Raw genomic sequence first — 20021 nt, forward strand, 5'->3', positions numbered from 1 at the left:
GGGAAAGAGGCACTACTTTCTGGTGAAGCATAAGAGGTACTGTGAGAAACAGGTGCTACTGGTCCAACGTGGAGCGTTCCCATATTTCCCAATAAACCTTATGTCTCATATCCCATCTCCAGGCATCTTCTTTGGTCTCTCTGCAACCTATCCCACTGCCCTATCACAACTGGGCTATGGACAGTACACCATACAATCCAGTAACTCCACTCCTATCAAAAGCAGGGAGCCAAACAGATATTTGCATGCTAGTATTCATAGCAGCATTATTCACAAAAGCCAAAAAGTAGAAACAACCCAGGTGTCCATTGACAGGTGAGTAGATAAACAAAATGCGGTACAGATATAAAGCTGAATATTATTCAGCCTTGAAAAGGAAGGAAATTGTGACACATGCTGCAAAATAAATGAATCTGAAAACATTGTACTAAGTGAAATAAGCCAGACACCAAAGTACCAAAAAAAAAAAAATGCACGATTTCACTTATATGAGGTTTGCAGAGTAGTCACATTCACAGAGGCAGACAGCAGAATGGTGGTTGCAGGACAGGAAGGAAGAGAAATGGAGAGTCAGTGTTTGATGGGCACAGTTTCTGTTTGGGGTGATGAAAGGTTCTAGATATGAACAGCAGTGATGGCTGAACAACAATGAGACTGTACTTAATGCCAACGACCATTAAAAATGGTTAAGGTGATGAATTTTCTATTATGTATATTTTATCATAATAAAAACAATTAGTGGAAATGAGAAAAACTACTGACAACTGTCAGTGGTTCAGCGGTCAAGCACTGGTCTGGCATGAGGGAAGGCCTCAGAGTTCTATGCCTTGAACCTCAGGAAAAAAATAAATAATCCCGGGTGAAGTGGCACACACCTGTAATCCCAGTGACTTGGTAGGCTAAGGCAGAGGATCAGAAGTTCAACATCAGCCTCAGCAACTTAGCAAGACCCTGTCTCAAAGTAAAACTAAAAATGGCTGGGGATGTAACGCAGTAGTAGAGCATCCTTGGGTTTGATCCGGGGGTGGGGGAGGGGGCGCAGGGGGGGAGGAAAAAGAAAAGAAAATGTTAGCAACTATAAATTCTGGATCTGAAGTTTGTCATGTCATTATCTTTTAAAAAGGGGAAAAGAAAGAAAGAAAGAGGCTTCGTGTGATGAGGATGTGGGAACGAGTTCCCCAGCAGGCAGCATAGGATGCCCCTGGAAGCTAGCTCTGGTTTCTCCATCTCTTCCCTCCTCCTCCTGTTTTTACTGTAAGGTGGTTGCTATAGAAACAAGGGGGCACCTTGGGCTCCCAGAGCTCCGCCCAGGTGCTGCTAACTCCAGAATAATGTCAGCACGTGAATAAAAGAAAAATCCCATTGGTCCGGGCCCGGCGTACACACAGGTCTGCCCCCATGACCCCATCTACCCAGTGACTGTGTATGTCCCCTACGCACACCTCCATCCTCAGCAGGTAGGTTCAGATCTGGGTGCACATCGGTTCAGTTTACCCCCATGGGTATAGGTGGGTGCACCTGCAGGCATGTGGGCACGTCACATGGTTATGTGTGTTCGGTGATCGCACAGCCCAAATCCATTATTAATAATATCAGAACTATTAAGGCCAGGAGCATTTGTCAAGCATGTACTAAACCCTGTGCTCCATGTTCCACAGCAACAGCGTCCATATACAGGCACTAAGATTATCCCTAGGTAAAGAAAATAGGCACGAAAATAGGCTTGCAGAAGGTCACCCAGGGGCCTCGAGCCTAACCGCTGAATCTGCATGGTGGGGAAGAGTGCTTTAAATGGACGGTTTTCCCACAAAGCTGCAACCAGACTGCATCGTCAGCTCCACCTCTGGCCCTGACAACTCAGGTTTCCTGGACCCCACCCAGGCCTAATGAAAAAGAATGTCCTAGGTGGGGCCCGCAGAAGCTGCATTTTAACCTTTTCCCCTGGAGAGTTCTGCCGTGCCACTGGGGTAGGCAGCCACTGATCCATCCTGGGCTCCCCTGGCTGATGAGATTGATCAGGATGGGGACCAGGCTGTACCTCCAAAATCCTAAGCCCAGAAATGGGCCCAAGAAAGTCCACAGCACAGAGCTCCTCTATTCCACACAGCATCTTCTAGCAGCAAACCACCCAAGAAAGGGCCAGTGGCTGTCATCACACACCTCCCTTTTAGGGCAGGGCCCCCAAAGTCAGTTATGTGGCTTTGTGGCCTGCCAGGCACGGATTTCCGCCCACTCCACCCTCTCAGAATGAGCTGGGCTGGGGTGGAGGGTTCACACTGTGGTAACCTGCTGGTTCACAGCTCGGCTGGAGGAGACAGCCACCTCACCTGAGCCGTAAACAATGTGGGGACCTGGAAGAAATAAACAGTGTGGGAGGTCAGGCTGAGCACCCAACCAGGCTCCCACAGGCCCAGGCCGCCAGGGGAGAGGGACGCAGACAGAAACCACCTGACCGCCACTCCCAGGAAGAGCTAACTGCAAGCCCTGACTTTCTGCTCCAGGAAGGGGCCACTGGGTGTGTGTGGAGGAGGCCCATCTAGGCTGGCCCTGGACAAACAGGTACGATCTCAATATGGCCTGAGGCTGATGTGGGAGAAAGAAGTAAAGGTGTTTCGTGCTGACCAGCAAGGAGGACAGTGACCTATCGCTATAGCTAAAGGTCAAGAGGAGAAACAGCTTGCAAGAAAACAAAACTAGAAATAACGGAGACACAGAGAGGTTAAATAACTTGATTAAGATCACCCAGCTGGTGGAGTCATGATTCCAACAGAGGCTGCCTGACTCCAAAGCCCACAAACTATCCACTAAGATGGGGCTCGGTGGTTGATATTCTTTTCTTCTGCACATATTTGAGAATGCTATAAAGGATCGGATACCATTGCCCCCAGAAGTTCAGCAACATCTGGAGACATTTTTCATTGTCCCAACTAGGAGGTGAGTTGCTGGCATCTAGTGGGTAGAGGCCAAAGATGCTGCTAAACATCCTGCAGTGCCCAGGAATGCCACAAGGAATCATCCAGCTCAAAACGATACTATAAACCCTGGCTGGGGTGACTCACCCTCCTGGAGTCCATTTGATCCTCCAGCCTGATGTGACCCATCACATTTGTTTACCCCTTGGGACAGCAGTTACCAAACTTCACTGCATATTGAAATCACCTGGGGAATCTTTAAAAACTACAGATGCTGAGTTCTACCCAGACATTCTGATTTCACTGGAATTAGGTACAACCTGGGCATCATAATTAAAAAAAAAAAAATCCTCCTCCCCACAGGTGACACTAAAATGCAGAAATATGTGGAGACCACTGTGTCAAGGAAATGAGCAGGGATCAAATGTGCTATGGATTCAAAGATAGGGGATGCTCATGTCATAAAGAGAAGTCTCTGGGGGATACACACAACCACAACTGCCCAGCCCCCCACAGCAGGGGTGGGGACCATTCCTGTACCAGCTTCCTGGAGACCACAAGTCAGTGTGGAATCAGCACCCACAAGGTCTGCCATGGATCAGGCTCCGCAAGCACAGGCCAGAGCTACAGCTGGCTTTGGGGATGATGAATTAGTCAGAGCTGGCAGAGACCGGAGAAGGAGGTTAATTAGAGACAGCCTTTGTCACTGTCTGGGCAGGAGATAATGGGCCTGAACTGGGAGGCAGGAAGACCAACCCCCCATGACTCAGAGGCTTCTCAACCCAGTGATAGAAGAAGAACTGGATCTGAAAGAGAGAAAAGGTTAATTGAGAGGGAGCACAGTCTGGGAATGCAGCCAGAAATGACCAGGCAGTGGCAAAGGAGGGGTGAGAATAGAGAGAGGGAAAGGCAACCTGGGGAAAGGGTTTTGGGAATCAGTCACAGAGAAATAGGAAATGAGACCTAGGGGCACAGGTGGCATGCAGGCTACCTGACAGGCTGAACTGGCCTGCAAGAAAGGGCACAAATAACTATTTCTTTTTCTTTTTCTTTTTTTTTTTTTTTTTTTTTTTTTTTTTTTGGTGCTAGAGATCAAACCAAGGGCCTCATGCATGCTAAGCAAACATTTTACCATTCCACAGAGACACACCCCAAGCCCCACATATCTGCTTTTTAAATTCTCAAGGTGGTTGTCAAAATTTTGCCTAAAACTCCAGATTTCTGGAAACTCCTATAAAGTGGATGATCTGCTGAGGTAGACCAGCATTCCAGATGCATGCACGGGCCAGGCCCTACAGGGGCTGCCAGGTTCTTCTAGACAAGGCATCTGCTCACCAGGGCCCCTAGGCCCCTCCCCATGGTTGAATTCCTGCCAGCATCTGGGTCTCTCTTCAGAAAGAGATGAAGTCCTGAATCAAAAAGCTGCAAAATGGAGCTGGGCACAATGGCCCACACCTATAATCCCAGTGGCTCTGGAGGCTGAGGCAGGAAGATTGTGAGTTCAAAGCCAGCCTCAGCAAAGGCAAGGCACTAAGCAACTCAGTGAGACCCTGTCTCTAAATAAGATACAAAATAGGGCAGGGGATGTGGCTCAGTAAGTCCAGTGCTCCTGAGTTCAATCCCCAGTACCAAAAAAAAAAAAAAAAGCTGCAAAATAGAACTGATGGAAACAAGCTAGAGCCAATGTGTCAAGACAGAAAGCTGGACTCTCATGTTCTGATGCCACATTCACCACCTTCCTACCTATAAATCAGCTAGGAACATCCCCACTCGGGGTATCAGGTTGCTGACCTCTAATGAAGGAGGTTAAAACCCATGACCTCTAGCTGTCCATCCTCGTATCCCTGCGGCTCCTGCAGGCTGCCTGGAAAACCTAAACTCCTGTCAGCCCAGACACAGAGGGATTATGAAAACAGCCAAAGAATCTAGGGATGATCACCTAAACAGAGAGAAAAGAAGATCAGGGCACAAGAGCCACCTTCCAAAATCTGAAGGGCTCTCAGGTGAAAGAAGGATTAGCTTCCTTAGGAACCAGGTTTGGGAAACCAAGGGATAAAACTGAATTAAGAAATGGTGGTTAGATTCAGATGAAAATAATGGTCAGCTTTGAACAAGCAAAGCAGCATTACAATGGAATAGGCATCCTTACCAGGTAATGTGCTCCCCATCCCTAGAGGTTACAAAGTTCAAGCTGAGTAACTAGTTTCAGAGGCAAAGGAAATTCACATAGTGGCTAATTTGAATTTTTTAATTTCAAACCCTAAGGCTTCAGAGATCTGAGGGTTTCTCCTGAAGGCTCCCCTACCCCTCTCTCAATATGCCCAAGCATTAAACTCTGGACTCTGCCTCCCAGGAAGGCTTAAATGGTCCAGACAAAGCACAGAACATGTCCTTGCTCCTCTTGGCTTCACTAGGACCACAGTCCCATAGCCAGACCCAACAATTCCCGCTGCGTGACCAGCTGTCCCAGCAGAGCCTCACAGAGTTCCATAGAGGACCCCTGGGGGAGGGACCTCCCAGCACAATCTGGAGGCCCTCTATGTGCCCTCCTGATACTCCCAGAGAGCCATTAGAAGAAGGCAGGCACCACCTGTTCCCAGACACCAAATACACCCAGGGTCCACACAGTATGGACAAAAAGCACAAAGGATACATAGTTTGGGGAGTCAAAGGCCTTTCTCTAAACCCCAGTGGGAGCAATTCTTCTTCCCCAGCCCTAGCCAAATCCAGGCTCTGGTAAGCCCAACCGAGTCCAGGACTGCTCAGGGCTCTGAGCTGGGACACCTGTGAGAAAGCCCAAGAGGACAGCCAGAAACAGGAGCCATGCAAGGATTCGGGGAGCTGAATGGGGTCAGGGAGGCCCCCAGGGCTGGCTGAGCTGGCAGGACATAGGCTGCCCCATAGGCATTCTCTCCCACCTCTCTATCCTTGCCCCCCACACTAACACAGTTAACCATGTCCCATTCTTTTTCTTTTTCTTTAGGTACTAGGGCTTGAACTCAGGGGCACTTAACCACTGAGCTACATCCCCAGCCCTTTCTACATGTTTTTTTTTTTTCTTTTTTTGAGACAGAGTTTTGTACATTGCTTAAGGCCTTGCTAAATTACTGAGGCTGGCTTAAAACTTGTGATCCTCCTGCCTCAGCCTCCTGAGCCACTGGGATTACAGGTATGCGCCCATATGCCCAGCAGTCATGTCCCATTCTGCTCCACCAACCACATGGAGAATACCCTCACAGGGCTCCAGGTAGAAGCAGAGCCCTTCCTGCCTACCAACCCACACCCATCTCACAGAAGCACCAATCCTCAGGACCTACTGGCCAGGGCTACCAGTCACTCCCTGCCTGCCCATTAGCAGACACCCACCAGACCTGGTCAAGTTCTGGGAAGCTGTCTGTCCACCCAGAAACCAGAACAGGGACTCACCAAGGCTTTCTGGGCATGGTGGGGACTGACCAGGATGAGCACCAGAAGCACACAGGTCCCTGAGTTTGCAGACCTTGCTACCTGGCAATTGGCACCTCCAGGTATGTCCCCAGTGCCTAGCAATGAAATCAGGCCACAGCCCAATTGCCAGCTAAGCACCCACCCGCCTTGTTTCTCTCTGTAGCCAGCCACTCACGCCCCAGACTCTAAATCCCAAAACAGACATGTTAGTGGTTACCATAGGAACTTGCTAAAGACAAAAAAGGCACCACGCAGCACCCACATGGGCCCTCAAAGCTCATGTCCACTTTCACGAGCAAGTGCACACACAGGCTCACACACTGCTCTCAGGTTTAGGGCCCATCCTGAGGAAAATGATGACCGAGGGTCTGATGCTGCACACAGAAACAGACACGCTTCCCTCAGCACCACCCGGAACACTTGGAACATGCCGAGCTGTCAGTCACAGGACAGCAGGGCTCACCTGGAGCTCACCTGGAGCTCACCTGCCTAAGGTACTCCAGAAGCTGAGCAGGGTGGAGACCAGACCAGGCCCACCAGCTGCAGGACCAGGGAAAGGGCACTACCCACCACCACAGACCACACACAGGCTCTCCCAACCCCCCAGAGGCAACTCCTCTCCTCTGTCCCACCAAGGGTCAGGATCCAAGACAGGTACATGGGAGGGAGAGTGGAGATGGGAGTTTTTATATTCACAGCCTTACTTCCACCCCTCCCACTCCCGCAAACTGCCCCAACTCCATAGTTTCCTGTCTTCAAAATGGTACCTGCATCCACCTAGGGCTCACCTGGAAATCTGAGAGTCGTCACCTTGATCACCTCCAATGCCCTCAGTCTCCATTTCCAAACCAGTTCCAGCTGGAAAGTCCACCACCTCCACAGCTCTCTCCAGCCCCACTGCCCCCACCCCAGCCTCAGCACCTCCACTCTAACCCCTACAGTGACTCCTCCCCTGGCTGAAAACCCACCTAGCAACCCAGCCCTCTGCACAGCCCAATGACAACCCTAGACCCGGTCCAGCCTGCCCCCGACTCCACCCCTGTTTTCTGTCTCTTAAGAATAACAGCTCCCAGGTCCTCCCACCGGAGATGCTTCACCCATGGCCTGCACGCTGCAGTTCCCTAGAGCCCCTCCCTTCTCCCGCTGACCTTACACACCCCTGGAGACAGCTCAGGCATCCCCAGGTCTCCAAGAGGAGAGGGCATCATAGCACTTACTATGTCAACTGTCCGTGTCTGTACCCGAGTGGGGTTGTAAGTCGTTGAGGGCAGAGACTGTCTTTTTCATCTGTGTCCTCACCCCTCCCCCAGCCCCTGGCACTGGGCTTGGAATGTATGTGCCCAGTAAATGTTAGTTGAACTGACTCAGCTTTCTCCCCCAAAAAAACATCGAGCTCCCCATGTCCTTGACAATCCCAGCAAACTCTCTCTTAGCAGATGCCCTAGGTATGTAGGAGAGGAGTTAAGATGAGTCAGTCCCAGGAGATTCTAGAACATCTTGGCCATGCCTGAGGATTCTTGTAAACTGCAGTGAACAAAGAGTCCTGATGGCCAAAGGTAAAATAACTGAATTGGTGATCATGGCCCAATGCATAAAAAGAGCCATCATATTGAAATCAAGGGGAGACCTACAGAAGAAAGGGATTTCTTAAGCTGGAGACAGTCAGTGCCCAGACGCCTGAGTTTTGACTCTGCTTTCACCCCTCATGTGAGAATGTGGCTGGCTAACACCAAGACAGCCAGGAGAGGGGATGTCACAAGAATAATTTCAATTTTGCTTGTGATTCTCACAGACTGGTGACAGAAGCCCTGAGTTTAGAAGGCTGAAGCAGAGCAAGACACTGAGCTCCCTAAATGTGGCAACCCCTGTGCTGCATGGACAGTGTCTCCAGCAGCTGCCCTTGGGGACTCTAGAGGTCAAGGGAAGCTACACTGAAACACACTGCCTGCTCCTGCCCTGTGCGGCCACCTCGGCTTAAACAGGATTTTGAATTCATAGCTGGTTTGATCAGATAATTTAGGAGTGGCTATGTGCTGTCTTCTGGCCAAAGCATGATACAGCTGAATGGCTGCCCCCAGCCAGGCTATTGACTCCTCCAGGCTTCCTCCTCCCTCCCCTAAGGACGACACAGTCACACCTTGGTCCCACTGCATGCCTTCTCCCTACAAGGGATGCCATTTCCAGGGAAGAGCCAGGGCCATCAATCAAAAAGTTGGATTCTTTTTCCTACAAGGCAATGAATTATAAGTCCCTCCCTACTTCCAGGTGTGTGCATGATACTGTGTCCCTGGGAGTGGAGACACGCTGCCCTGAACCATCCCCAAGGCTGGCCCCAGCACACAACAATCATCTCTGGTGGCTGGAGCCATGCATCAGTCAGACAGACATTAACATGCGTGTGCCTACACATGCGTGCACGCACATTCACACACCTCCTTCTTTAAGTAGGGGTCTCTGAGGAGGGAGGGCAGGGGGTGGAGGAAAGTATCTGAAGCTCCCAGCTTGGCTTCTCACCTTCTGGGTGTTGCTTTAGAGCTATCCCCAAGAAAGCCTCAGACACCTGGCCCTGCCAGCCTGGGCTCTTCTCTGGGCAAAATTAATCTATGACTCAATTACTGCAGACAGGGACCTTGTCCCAAGCAGAACCCCAGAGCAGGACAGAGAAAGGAAAAAGAGCCCCATATGCTGATCCTGCCTCTTTCCCTCCACCTGCCACTGCCTTTTTCTCTCCATTCTTCTACCAGCACATGATGGGCTAAGCATGGTGGCTCGTGCTTCACTCAGCAAATATAGACTGAGAACCTGTTTCGTGCCAGCACTGTGTTAGGCCTTAGGGAGCCAGAGATGAAGGGTGCAGAGTCCCGGCTCTAGGAGACTTTCATGGCCTGCTTTCACTTATCCTGCAGTGAGGACCTACCATCTCAGCCAAGGTTTAGCTGTGCACGTAAACCAGTATGTTAAAGCTAGAGAGCAGGTTGTTCGCTAGCCCAATCCTCCCATTTTACAGATGAGGAAACTGAGACCCAGAGAAGTTAATGATTCACCCATTTGTTAGCCTGGAGCTATAACCTGGGCCTGCCAACCTACAATTCTCTCTCCTGCATGGCATGGCCACCACCCCCCTTTCCGTGTTCCTGTGTGGCTCTGTGCCACCTGGGCCCCAGTGCAGTTATGTAAGTCCTTGCCCTCTAGGAGTCTTCCTCATTCAGGCATCACAGGCCCCTCTAAATCTGGGCCTGGAGCAGGGGGACTGGCCCAAAGCCAGTGTTGAGGCAGAGGTGCATTCTGTTAGCAAAGACTACACATTCCACTCCTAGGCACATAAGGAAGAGAGCAGGAACGCAGGGTGGGGAAGTAGGTGCTAAGAACCACTCAGCTCCACCCAAGACAGAGCAAAGTACAGACCTGGTTCAAATCCTAATTCCCTAACTTAACTTGCTGAGGAGCTTGAACAAGTTTCCTAACCTCTCCAAGTCTCTATTTTCTCATTTCTAAAATGCAGAAAGCAAGGGTGTCTGCTCTGTGAAGTGGTTGCAAACCTTCAGAAGTCAGTGCAATGAAATCTAAGCACATAGTCAGTGCCTAATTATGGTGGGGTCAGACTCTCATCTTCAGAGCCACATGCCTTAGGGACAGGTTCAAGAGTTACATGGCTGACTTGAAGTCACGGACACTGGGTCCCTAGATAGGAAGCCAAAGCTCATGGAGCAAGGACCACAGCCCAGAAATATCCTTTGCTCAGCAGCGAACGCAAAAGACTGCATCTACAGGAGCTACTGGCAATGCCCGGAAAGAAGGAGGTGGGAGCTGATCTTTTTCACCCCCAGGGAAGTGAAGATACAACCTCCTACCGCATCTGCACAGCCCACAGCCCATCCTTCTACTCTAAGAACTAACCCCTCCCACAAAGAGTGGCTGCCATAGCAGCCATGTTTGAGTCCCCTTCTCTCCAGCTAAACTGACTGGATCACAACTACACAACTGACAAGGCCTGAGCCAATCAGACTCTTTTTAAGTTTTACTGAGATGTAATTTACATAACACTTTTAAGTGTATGCACTTTCTCAAAGGTTCTGTGCAACCATAACCACTGTCATTACCATCCAAGGGCCTAAGCTCTCAGACAGTTCCCCAGGTGCCCAAAGACCTGACGGGGCCCCAAACCTAAAATTGGTACTCCTGAACTTTCTAGTTCAAAATATTTTCATCACCCCAAAAAGAAGCCTGTATCATTTAGGTTTCACTTCCCTTTTCCCTTCCCCACAAACCCCCAAGCCCTATGCAATCATTTATCTACTTTGTCTCTTGGGATCTGCCTACTCTAGACATTTTATGTAAATGGAATCATTCAATATGTGGTTTTTAGCATCTGGCTTCTTCTATGTAGAGTTTTCAAATTTTATCCATGCTACACTATGTATGTATCAGGACTTCATTTCTTCTTTTGGTCAAATATTATTCCACATTTCATTTATCTATTCATCTGTGGATAGATTTTGGGTCATTTCTACTTTTGGTTATTATTAATAACTATGAACATTTGTTTACAAATTATTTGGTGGGCCTAAGACTGGCATTGCTGGCCATATGGTAACTCCACATTTTAACATTTTGAGGAACTGCCAGATTGTTTTCCAAAGGAGTTCCACCACTTTACATTCCCACTAGCAATGTATGAAGGTTCCAATTTCTCCATATCCTCAACAACACTGATGACTCTTTTTTATTACAGCCATCCTGTTGTTTGTGAAGTGATATCTTATTGTGTCTTTCATTTGCATTTCCCTGGTGGCTAATAATGTGTTTGAGCATCTATTCATGTGATTGTTGCCCACTTACATATTTTCTTTGGAGAAATATCTATAAGAATCTTGGCTTTTGTTTTAATGGTGCTAGGGATCAAACCCAGGGCCTCTGGGTGGAGTAGAAGTGTTTCTTTGGGGGTGGTCTTGGGAAATCCAGTGCAAATGCACAAGCATTTATTGAAAGTCTGTGTGTTTTAACTGGCAAATAAAATATTTATAACATGGAGGGGTTTCTGAACTCCAAATTTTATTCCATTAATCTGTATGTCTACCATTCTGCCAAGACCGCACCATCCACAGCTTTGCAATAAGTTTTTTTTTTAAAGAGAGTGTGAGAGAGAGAGAGAGAGAGGGGGAGAGGGAGAGAGAGAGAGAATTTTTTTTTAATTTTTTTTAATTTTTTTTTTTTTTTTTTTTAGTTCTCGGCGGACCCAACATCTTTGTTGGTATGTGGTGCTGAGGATCGAACCCGGGCCGCATGCATGCCAGGCGAGCGCGCTACCGCTTGAGCCACATCCCCAGCCCTAGAGAGAATTTTTTTTAAAGAGAGAGTGAGAGAGGAGAGAGAGAGAGGAGAGAGAGAGAGAGAATTTTAATATTTATTTTTTTTAGTTATCGGCGGACACAACATCTTTGTTTGTACGTGGTGCAGAGAATCGAACCCGGGCCACACGCATGCCAGGCAAGTGCGCTACCACTTGAGCCACATCCCCAGCCCCAAGAGAGAGAGAATTTTTTAATATTTATTTTTTAGTATTTGGCGGACACAACATCTTTGTTTGTGTGTGGTGCTGAGGATCGAACCCGGACCGCACGCATGCCAGGCAAGCGCTACCGCTTGAGCCACATCCCCAGCCCTGCAATAAGTTTTAAAATCAGCAGTACAGTCCTCTAACCTTGTTCTTCTTTTTCAAGATTGTCCTTGAGTTTCCATATGAATTTCAGGATTGGTTTACCAATTTCTGCAAAGAAACTAACTTGGATTCTGATAAATAGGGAACTAGATAGTTCCTGGTTGAATCCCTCCTGGGCAGTAGCTCCACTTTCTCTCTTGGGGTTCCCTAAGGCACCCTGGCAACTTTTCCATAAATATACCTTTAGCTTAATCAGAATATACCAGGTTTTTGTTTCTTACAATCAAAAGAGTCTTACAACTAGAAATTCAGTCCTACAACTTGTCCCAAACCAGGCTGGGGATATAGCTCAGTTGGTAGAGTGCTTGTCTCGAATACACAAAGCCCTGTGTTCAATCCCCAGCACCAAAAAAAAAAAAAAAAAAAAAAGTCCCAAACCACCATCTCAATATCACTTCCTAAGGGCCTAAGCTCTCGGACAGATACCCAGATACCCAGAGACCTGACAGGGTCCCAACCCAACACTGGCCCATGCCTCCAGCCCTTCACTCTACCTTACACCTAGTTCCCCTCCATGTTATAAATATTTTATTTACCAGTCACCAGGCACAGTGGCTCATGCCTGTAATCCCAGCAGCTTGGGAGGCCGAGACAGGGAATTGTGAGTTCAAAGCCAGCCTCAGCAACTGCAAGGCACTAAGCAACTCAGTGAGACCTTGTCTCTAAATAAACTACAAAATAGGGCTGGGGATGTGGCTCAGTGGTCGAGTGCCCCTGAGTTCAATCCCTGATACCAAAAAATAAATAAATAAATATTTTATTTACCAGTTAAAACACACAGACCTTCAATAAATGCTTATGCATTTAAATAGATTCCCAAGACTACCCCCAATGAAACACTTCTACTCCACCCCAAAGCATCTCTGAATGAGATGTCTCACATCTCATTCAATATGCAGATATGCCCTGGGAAGCTCTTGGAAGGCCAGATATTGCTGTGTCAGGGGGACAAAAGATATGGAAACTGAAGCCCAGAGATGTTCAGTGTCCTGGCCTGAGGTGATGCATCCTGAACCCTGGACTGCACAAATGTATACACCCTGCCAACCCAGGCACAGGGGGCCCCACTGTCTTGCTGCAGCTTTAGACACTACCTCCTCCCAGCAATCTTCCAGGACTGCTCCACAGCACCCCTAGTATAATACCTACAAAGAGACTGAAAGCCCTCAAAGGGCAGGAACATTCTGTGTTCCATCCCAGCCCTGCTAACTGCCCACTGTCACCTTTCTGAGTAAAACAGACCACAGTGAGAAGCCCCTTGTTTTGATCACTTTATATGTCAACCCTCAAGACTGGCTATACCTTGCCCAGGAACCTATATCCAAGGAGACACAATCAGTGCTGGCAACTGAATCGGAAACTTTTCTGCAGAGATGAGCAGTGACAACCCAGAATAGCTACCTCTGACAAGGCAACTCACTGGAGGAATTTTCTTTTAGGGTTAATTCACAGGTAGCAGGGGAATATTTTGAGTTAGTGACCAATACTTTTTCCCTCCTAGAATTTTCCTCCTTTTCAATTCACTCCATTTGAGCAGGTGGTTATTATGTCTTCATTGACCCCACGAGAAGGATGCAGAAGTTTCTTAAACTTGAGTTAAGTCTCAAAAAAAAAAAAAAATAGGGGCTGGGTATGTGGCTCAAGAGGTAGTGCGCTCGCCTGGCATGCGTGCGGCCCGGGTTCAATCCTCAGCACCACATACAAACAAAGATGTTGTGTCCGCCGAAAACTAAAAAATAAATAAAATATTTAAAAAAATAGAGGATCAAGATGCAGACAAGATGGTTTGCAGAAGCATAGAGGGAAAAGAACAAGGTGATAAGGAAGGGAAGAGACAACAGAGAATCTAAGAAAGAGAGGTACTAAATAGGGCTTCCCCAGACAGACAAGCAGACACATGGTAACCCAAGGCAGATAATTCCCAAGCCTGAGCAGGACTTCTGCCATGGAAGCCTCAGAGGTGCCTAGGTAACAGGTGAATCAATGACCAGCTGATCCCACACACACGCACACCAAGTGTGTTTTATGAGGCTCTGGAACTGTGTGGCACAATTATTCAAGGAGACGAGAAACGTCCGAAAGACAACCTGATGGAACTGGGTCTTCACATAAAAATTAAAGTGATAGAAAAGGACAATTATCTTTCTTACTACTAAGTGTGTGGCTTCAAAGTCACACCCTCTGTACCCATTCCCACCTCGCTGGTCCCTCCTGCTTCCATCCCCAACTCTGCCTTCCCAGGAATCAAGAGTCTTCTCCAGCCTCCTCCAACAGGGAAGCCACCTCCACTGAGACTGGGATCGGACCATGCAACAGCCCCACTGTGTTTCACACAATATGGGGGGAACCGCAGCACCCTGGGAGGGCATGGTTGGCTGCCATCTCTGACTCTATAGAATAAGAAGTGGCTACTTACTTGACCTTCAGACTCGCCAGCATGTTCTTGTCGATCCTGCCAAGAGAAAAAAAACAGAGCTTCAATCTGTGCTGGGTTGAAGTCTCTCACCCAGTATCTGCAGTGGAAGGGTCCCCGGGTGGGCCTAGCTCACTAGACTGCAGGGCCCTGTAGCAGACAGCTCCAGAGCCAATTCTCCTCCAGCCCGGGGAGAGAGGACTGTGTGCTTTGGAAGGCCTGGGGCTACACAGGTAGTATAAGATGGGTACTTTTATTCTTCCCATTTTAATAATGAAGAAACAGGCTCAGAAAGGTGAAGTCTCTGACCCAGTCTGACTCCAGATAATATCTGCATTAAGGGGGTCTTAAGCACTTTGTATGTAGCCTGTCCCTTTATTATTCCTACCCCCACAAGGGACCTGTGCAACCCAGCTGGATCCCTCATTGGTAAGAGGACAACCAACACATCCACATTTCCTGGCCTTCAGCTTTGGGGAGATATGAGCACTTTCTAGTAACTGGGACCCTCCTGCTCTAGGAGCTGCCTGTCCATCTGGGCAAGCAGACTCCCCTCCTGGGACAAAACCCAATGGCAGGCTCCAGGGAGAACCAGCAAGGGTGTTCCATCAGGCGCTGGAGTTGGGAGCAGGGAAGATCACGTTTGCTGCAGACTGTCCTGGCAGCCGCTCCTCCACCCCAGCCTGCGCCCGCCCTCGCTGGCAGAGGAGGCAGTGCTGGGAGCTTCTATTTTTACCCCCTGCATATGCCAGCCCTTATGGCTGGCAAAGGGAGTTTCCTTCCCCCTCTCCAGAGACAGAGAGGTGGGCAATATTCCCACTGTCTGAGTCTCCTGCGGCTTACAGATCACGATCACCAGGGTCATCACCCATGTCACCATCACTATCAGTATCACAAACACTGTCGGTGTCACATCACTATCAGTGCCACCCCAAGTGTGCCCATCATTATCAGAGTCACCAAAATCACCATCACTTCCAAGAGGCTGGAAACCCTGGAAAGTTCTTTTGGGTACCACTATCTAGCCAGCTTAGCTCTGCCTCAAGCTTCCCATACACATGAAGAGGAAGAGAGAAGGCCACACGATGAGGACACAGTTCCCCACACACACCTCAGGTTAGCAGAGACTTTGAGCTGGGAGTAGGATCCTCTCTCTCTGAATAAGCTCCCAGCACCCTGTTCTCAGTGCCCAACAGCAAAACAATCTGTACCCTGAGTGTCCTTGGCCCACATCCTTCCCAGTTTCTTCCCCTCACTCTGCCCTGGGGCCCCATCCTCTTGGATGAAGACCTCCTCCTCTCCCATTTAATCTGCCAGATCCCAGATCTGCCCAGAAGTCAGAACCCCACACCTACTGGAATATTCCTCCCATAATTACCCAATCACCACCCTAATAATAAGCTCTCACATCTTATGTTTTGTCTTTTTGTTTTGTCTTTTAATTATATATATATATATATATATATATATATATATATATATATATTTAAAAATCTGTGCAGGGTTGAAGTTATATATATATAATTATTATATATGTATATAATTTTTTGGTTGTATATAGACATAATATCTTTATTTCATTTATATATTTTTATGTGGTGCTGAGGATCGAACCAGTGCCTCACACATGCAAGGCAAGCACTCTACCACTGAGCCACCACCCCAGCCCCTCTCGTTTAATTTTTACAACAGCCCTGTGCTGTGGGGAAGGAAGAAATCTTCACTGACATTTGGGGAAACTGAGACCCAAAGAGAGGAAGTGTCCCACTGGAGTTCCTCAATAGTCAAAGTGGAGCCAGTACAAGATCCTGGACTCCTGGTAGGTGCCCTCCTGGCTTCTGTCTGGTCAGCCTGACCTCTGCTGCCCACCAGCTCTCAGGGCCACAGCAGGCCCTGTCCCTGAGCCCACCACCTAGTCTATCTGGCAACAGTCTGTCCACCAGGGTTCTCACGCTGATGTGTGGCCCCAGAACAGCAGGGCGTGTGGTTTGGGCAGGGCTAGGAGAGGAGATGGGGCACCGGCTTTGGGGAAGGAAGCCAAGTCCCTAACCCTCCTCCCTCCACTGACTCACTCTCACACTTAATTCTGCCTGAGGCCAATGGCTATGGACTGGTGATGGATGGAACTTTTAAAACATGCCCCCAAGATTCTCTTCACTGACTAGAGGGACCAGAACTCCAAGAATTCTGTCATTAGCTCCCCAAAAGCTGTGACATCCCCTCTTAGTTGACTATCATCCTCAGGCGATGCCCACACACTGCTGCCCTACCCTTCCACCTCACCAGGAGGCCCTACCATCCCCTCAGACTTAGTGGGCCCCAACCCCCCACCTGAAGCATGCAAAAACACCTCACCTAGTCAGCTCACAAGCACTTACTGAGCAGGTGTGCCGTGCCAAGTGTCCAAGAGACCATGAATAAGATGGAGTTGGGTCCACCCTCATGGAACCCAGCCTAGTAGTCACTGTAATCAGCACGTGGGGTCTCCCGGACATACTAGGTCTCTTCCCCAACCTTCCTCTTTGCCTTCAAGGCAGCCCTGGGTGGCCACATTCATATCTCCCCCTCACCTAGCCAGGTTCATACCACAGGCTGAGATTTGCCTCAGGACTCTGGAACACTGGGTCTCAATGCCCAGCACTGCGACATAGGAATGAGGGATTCACTGGGACAAAACCAGATTGAGACCTGAATCTTGCAAAAGGAGCTTGCCAATGACAGTCCCTCTGTGTGTGTGTCACACCTCGCAAAGAATGTTAGGCCTGGGAAGACATGATTCCATTGCCCAGGCAGGAATCCCAGCCCAGCCTCCCACATCCATCCCAGAGCAGAAAGCAGACTGTGTGATTCAAACCCAGACCCCACCATCAGGACCACAGCCTTTGGTCGAGGTGTCAAGGAGAACCCATGAGCAAGCAAGCCACACTGCACCACCTATCTCATCCTCCTAACCCATCTGCCAAACATGGATGCCCATAACCCCTGCCTGCAGGAGGATGGATGGTGAAAGGGGAAGAAAAAGCCACACATATATGGAAGCATATAATTAATTAGGGGGACAGAGACCCTCCCTTCTCAGCTCTCCTGTGCCTCCCTACCATCTTCTCCACCAGGACACCCCAGTCACCCTGCCCTAGCACCCTCCCCCAGGACCAGAAGCTGAAAGGAAACTGATAACAAAAACCACTAGGCTCTTTTCCCCAGCTGAGGAGAAGCTGTCAGCAGCTGGTAACCAGAGACAAGCCTTTGACCTCAGTCTCCCCACTTTCTGGCCCTCTGGAAAGGAAAGTGAAGCGCTCATGTTCCAGACAAAAGCTTAAAGGCAAAAGGTGTTCAGGCAGGAGGCTGGACACAGACCTGGCTTCTTAGATTAGATGGAGTGAGAGTCAGGGGAGCGAGGCCTGTCCCCTCCTCTCACAGCTGACCCCCAGAGAGGAAGAAGCCCAGAGGAGGCCCTATTGTGGGGTTACAACACAGCACAGCAGGAGCACACACACACACACACACACACACACACACACACAAGAGACCAGCGATGCAGGCAGGCACCTGCTCCAAAACACACAGTACCCACGTGGTCACAGAGAGACATCCATCTAGCCAGGCACAAACCTCACTCACAACCACACGGAGTAGCAGCCAGGGTCACACATGCACACCTGCAAACACACACACACACACACACACACACACACATTCAGAAATAATCACAGACACGCACCTACATGGATGAGAACATACTGACAGAGACATGCGTGTTCAACTAGTCACACACCCAAGCTGATGGCCAGCTCTGACCCGGATCCGCGGCAGAGTGTGCCCCTGGGACAGGGAGGAAAAGCTTACAGTCTCTGATGCCTCCAAGATCAACCATGCCTATTCCACCCAGACTTCTGAAAGTGCCCCCTGCAGACGCAGGTCTAGGCACAACCTGATCCCCTGTTCCTCATAGGCAGCCAAGGCGCTCAATAGGACTCCACCTTCAAGTTCACTCCCAACCTTTCAACTGCCCTTTCCTCTGTCACCCACCATCCGAAGCCCCCAAAGGAGACGCTGCGTTTCCTGCCAAACATGGTGGTGGCTTCAGGGCTCCAGGTTCCCAGCGATGTCCCCGGGGCTGTAAGAAAGAGGGCCACAGCCGTGGTGCTGCTACAGGGTCAGAGGCCACAGCACAGGGCGGGGCACCGGGCATGGCACCTCCCTCCTCGCCTGCCCCCAACCAGAGTTTCCTGTGGGTGAGGCTGCAGGGCCGGGAGGTGTGTCCTGCCCTCCTGGAGGCACCAAAGCTGTCAAGGGAGGTCACAAAGGGCAGCTTCCCCACGCCCAGAGGAACCCACAGCTCCGGAAGGGGCTCAGCTGGCAGATTGCACCACTGCCACATTCGGCAGTGGGGCCCACACAGCCTCGGTTTCCCGGAACCCAAAGGAGGCCCAAGTGTTCCCACAACCACGCCTGGGAGGGACGGAGGGACCCAGCTGGAAGCCAGGAGCCCTGATGACTGGGGCCTCTCACACTCCCTGGGCCTTCCTGATTCAGGGACCTTCACCTGCTGCTCCACTGTGGCTCAGCACATCTCACTGCACCAGCCACACACACAGACATAAGTACACACATGGGTACATCGGCATATGGGCACGCACACATGTGCATATATGTGCACAGGATGAAAAGGTACATATGGGCACACACACTCGAGTTCAATCACGGCACACTCACATGTGCACAAATGCACGCTCACATGTAGGCCCACACAGACTTCAGTGGAGACAGCTACATGCTCCTCCCATTATTTACAAATCCCCACATAGACTTATGCACACACAAACACAGAGAGAGGTGCTCACAGGTACACATCAACATACACATGCACACACTCGAGTGCACATGTGCCTGTGAGCTGCCTTCACATGCGCACACACACACACACACACACACACGTGTTCTCAGGCTCCTTTAAGCATGTAGTCAGAGGCCAGAGCATTGCCCAGCTTCTTACTAATTTGGGAACCACAGTGCTAGTCCTCATTGCTGCATGCACCAGTGCTATCCATGTCAGCGACACAGTAGGTGCTCACCGATGACAGGCCCTCAGGGGGTATGGCACAGATACTACAGCAGAGAACAGGAAAGGTGGGCACTGATGGGATGCCAGGACCCAGCCTGTTTTGCAGCAGTGGGGAGAAGGAAATGAAGCAGCTGGAGCTGCTGCCACAGGCCTCTCCCTCTGGCCCACCCTGCCTGCAGTGTCCTGTTGGGGGCCAGCTGCCACTCTGGGAATCAAAGCCTCCGTGCTAAGGTACCAGGGGTCATCCCCAGGTCATGGAAAAAGGGCACAAGGATTTCAATTTTCTTGACTCCCCCACAACAGGGGACACCACAGTGGCCTCAAACTGCACTCCAGATAGGCTGAGGGGACAGTTTAAGGGGCCCAGCCCAGGGCAGAGCTGGGGACTGGCTTCCTTCTCCAAGGCAACTGGTTCCCAGCAGAAGCCCAAAGGTTGTGGGTTCAGTTGTTTCCCACACCCACCTA

General features: G+C 49.7%; 1 protein-coding gene across 1 annotated transcript in view; it reads right to left on the bottom strand.

Annotated features, from left to right (window-relative positions):
- The window catches only part of Rap1gap2 (RAP1 GTPase activating protein 2), a 180070-nt gene extending 161471 nt beyond the window's left edge, over positions 1 to 18599 (bottom strand). The window contains exons 1-2 of the mRNA XM_077800504.1: positions 18521 to 18599; positions 14495 to 14530 (exon numbers count right to left, since the gene is read on the bottom strand). Of these exons, the coding sequence (XP_077656630.1) occupies positions 14495 to 14530; positions 18521 to 18564 (80 nt within the window). The 5' untranslated portion in view covers positions 18565 to 18599. The remainder of the gene's footprint in view (positions 1 to 14494; positions 14531 to 18520) is intronic.
- Between the last annotated feature and the right edge of the window lie 1422 nt (positions 18600 to 20021).

Source organism: Urocitellus parryii, chromosome 7 (genome assembly GCF_045843805.1).
Source record: "Urocitellus parryii isolate mUroPar1 chromosome 7, mUroPar1.hap1, whole genome shotgun sequence".
Classification (NCBI taxonomy): Eukaryota; Metazoa; Chordata; class Mammalia; order Rodentia; family Sciuridae; genus Urocitellus; species Urocitellus parryii.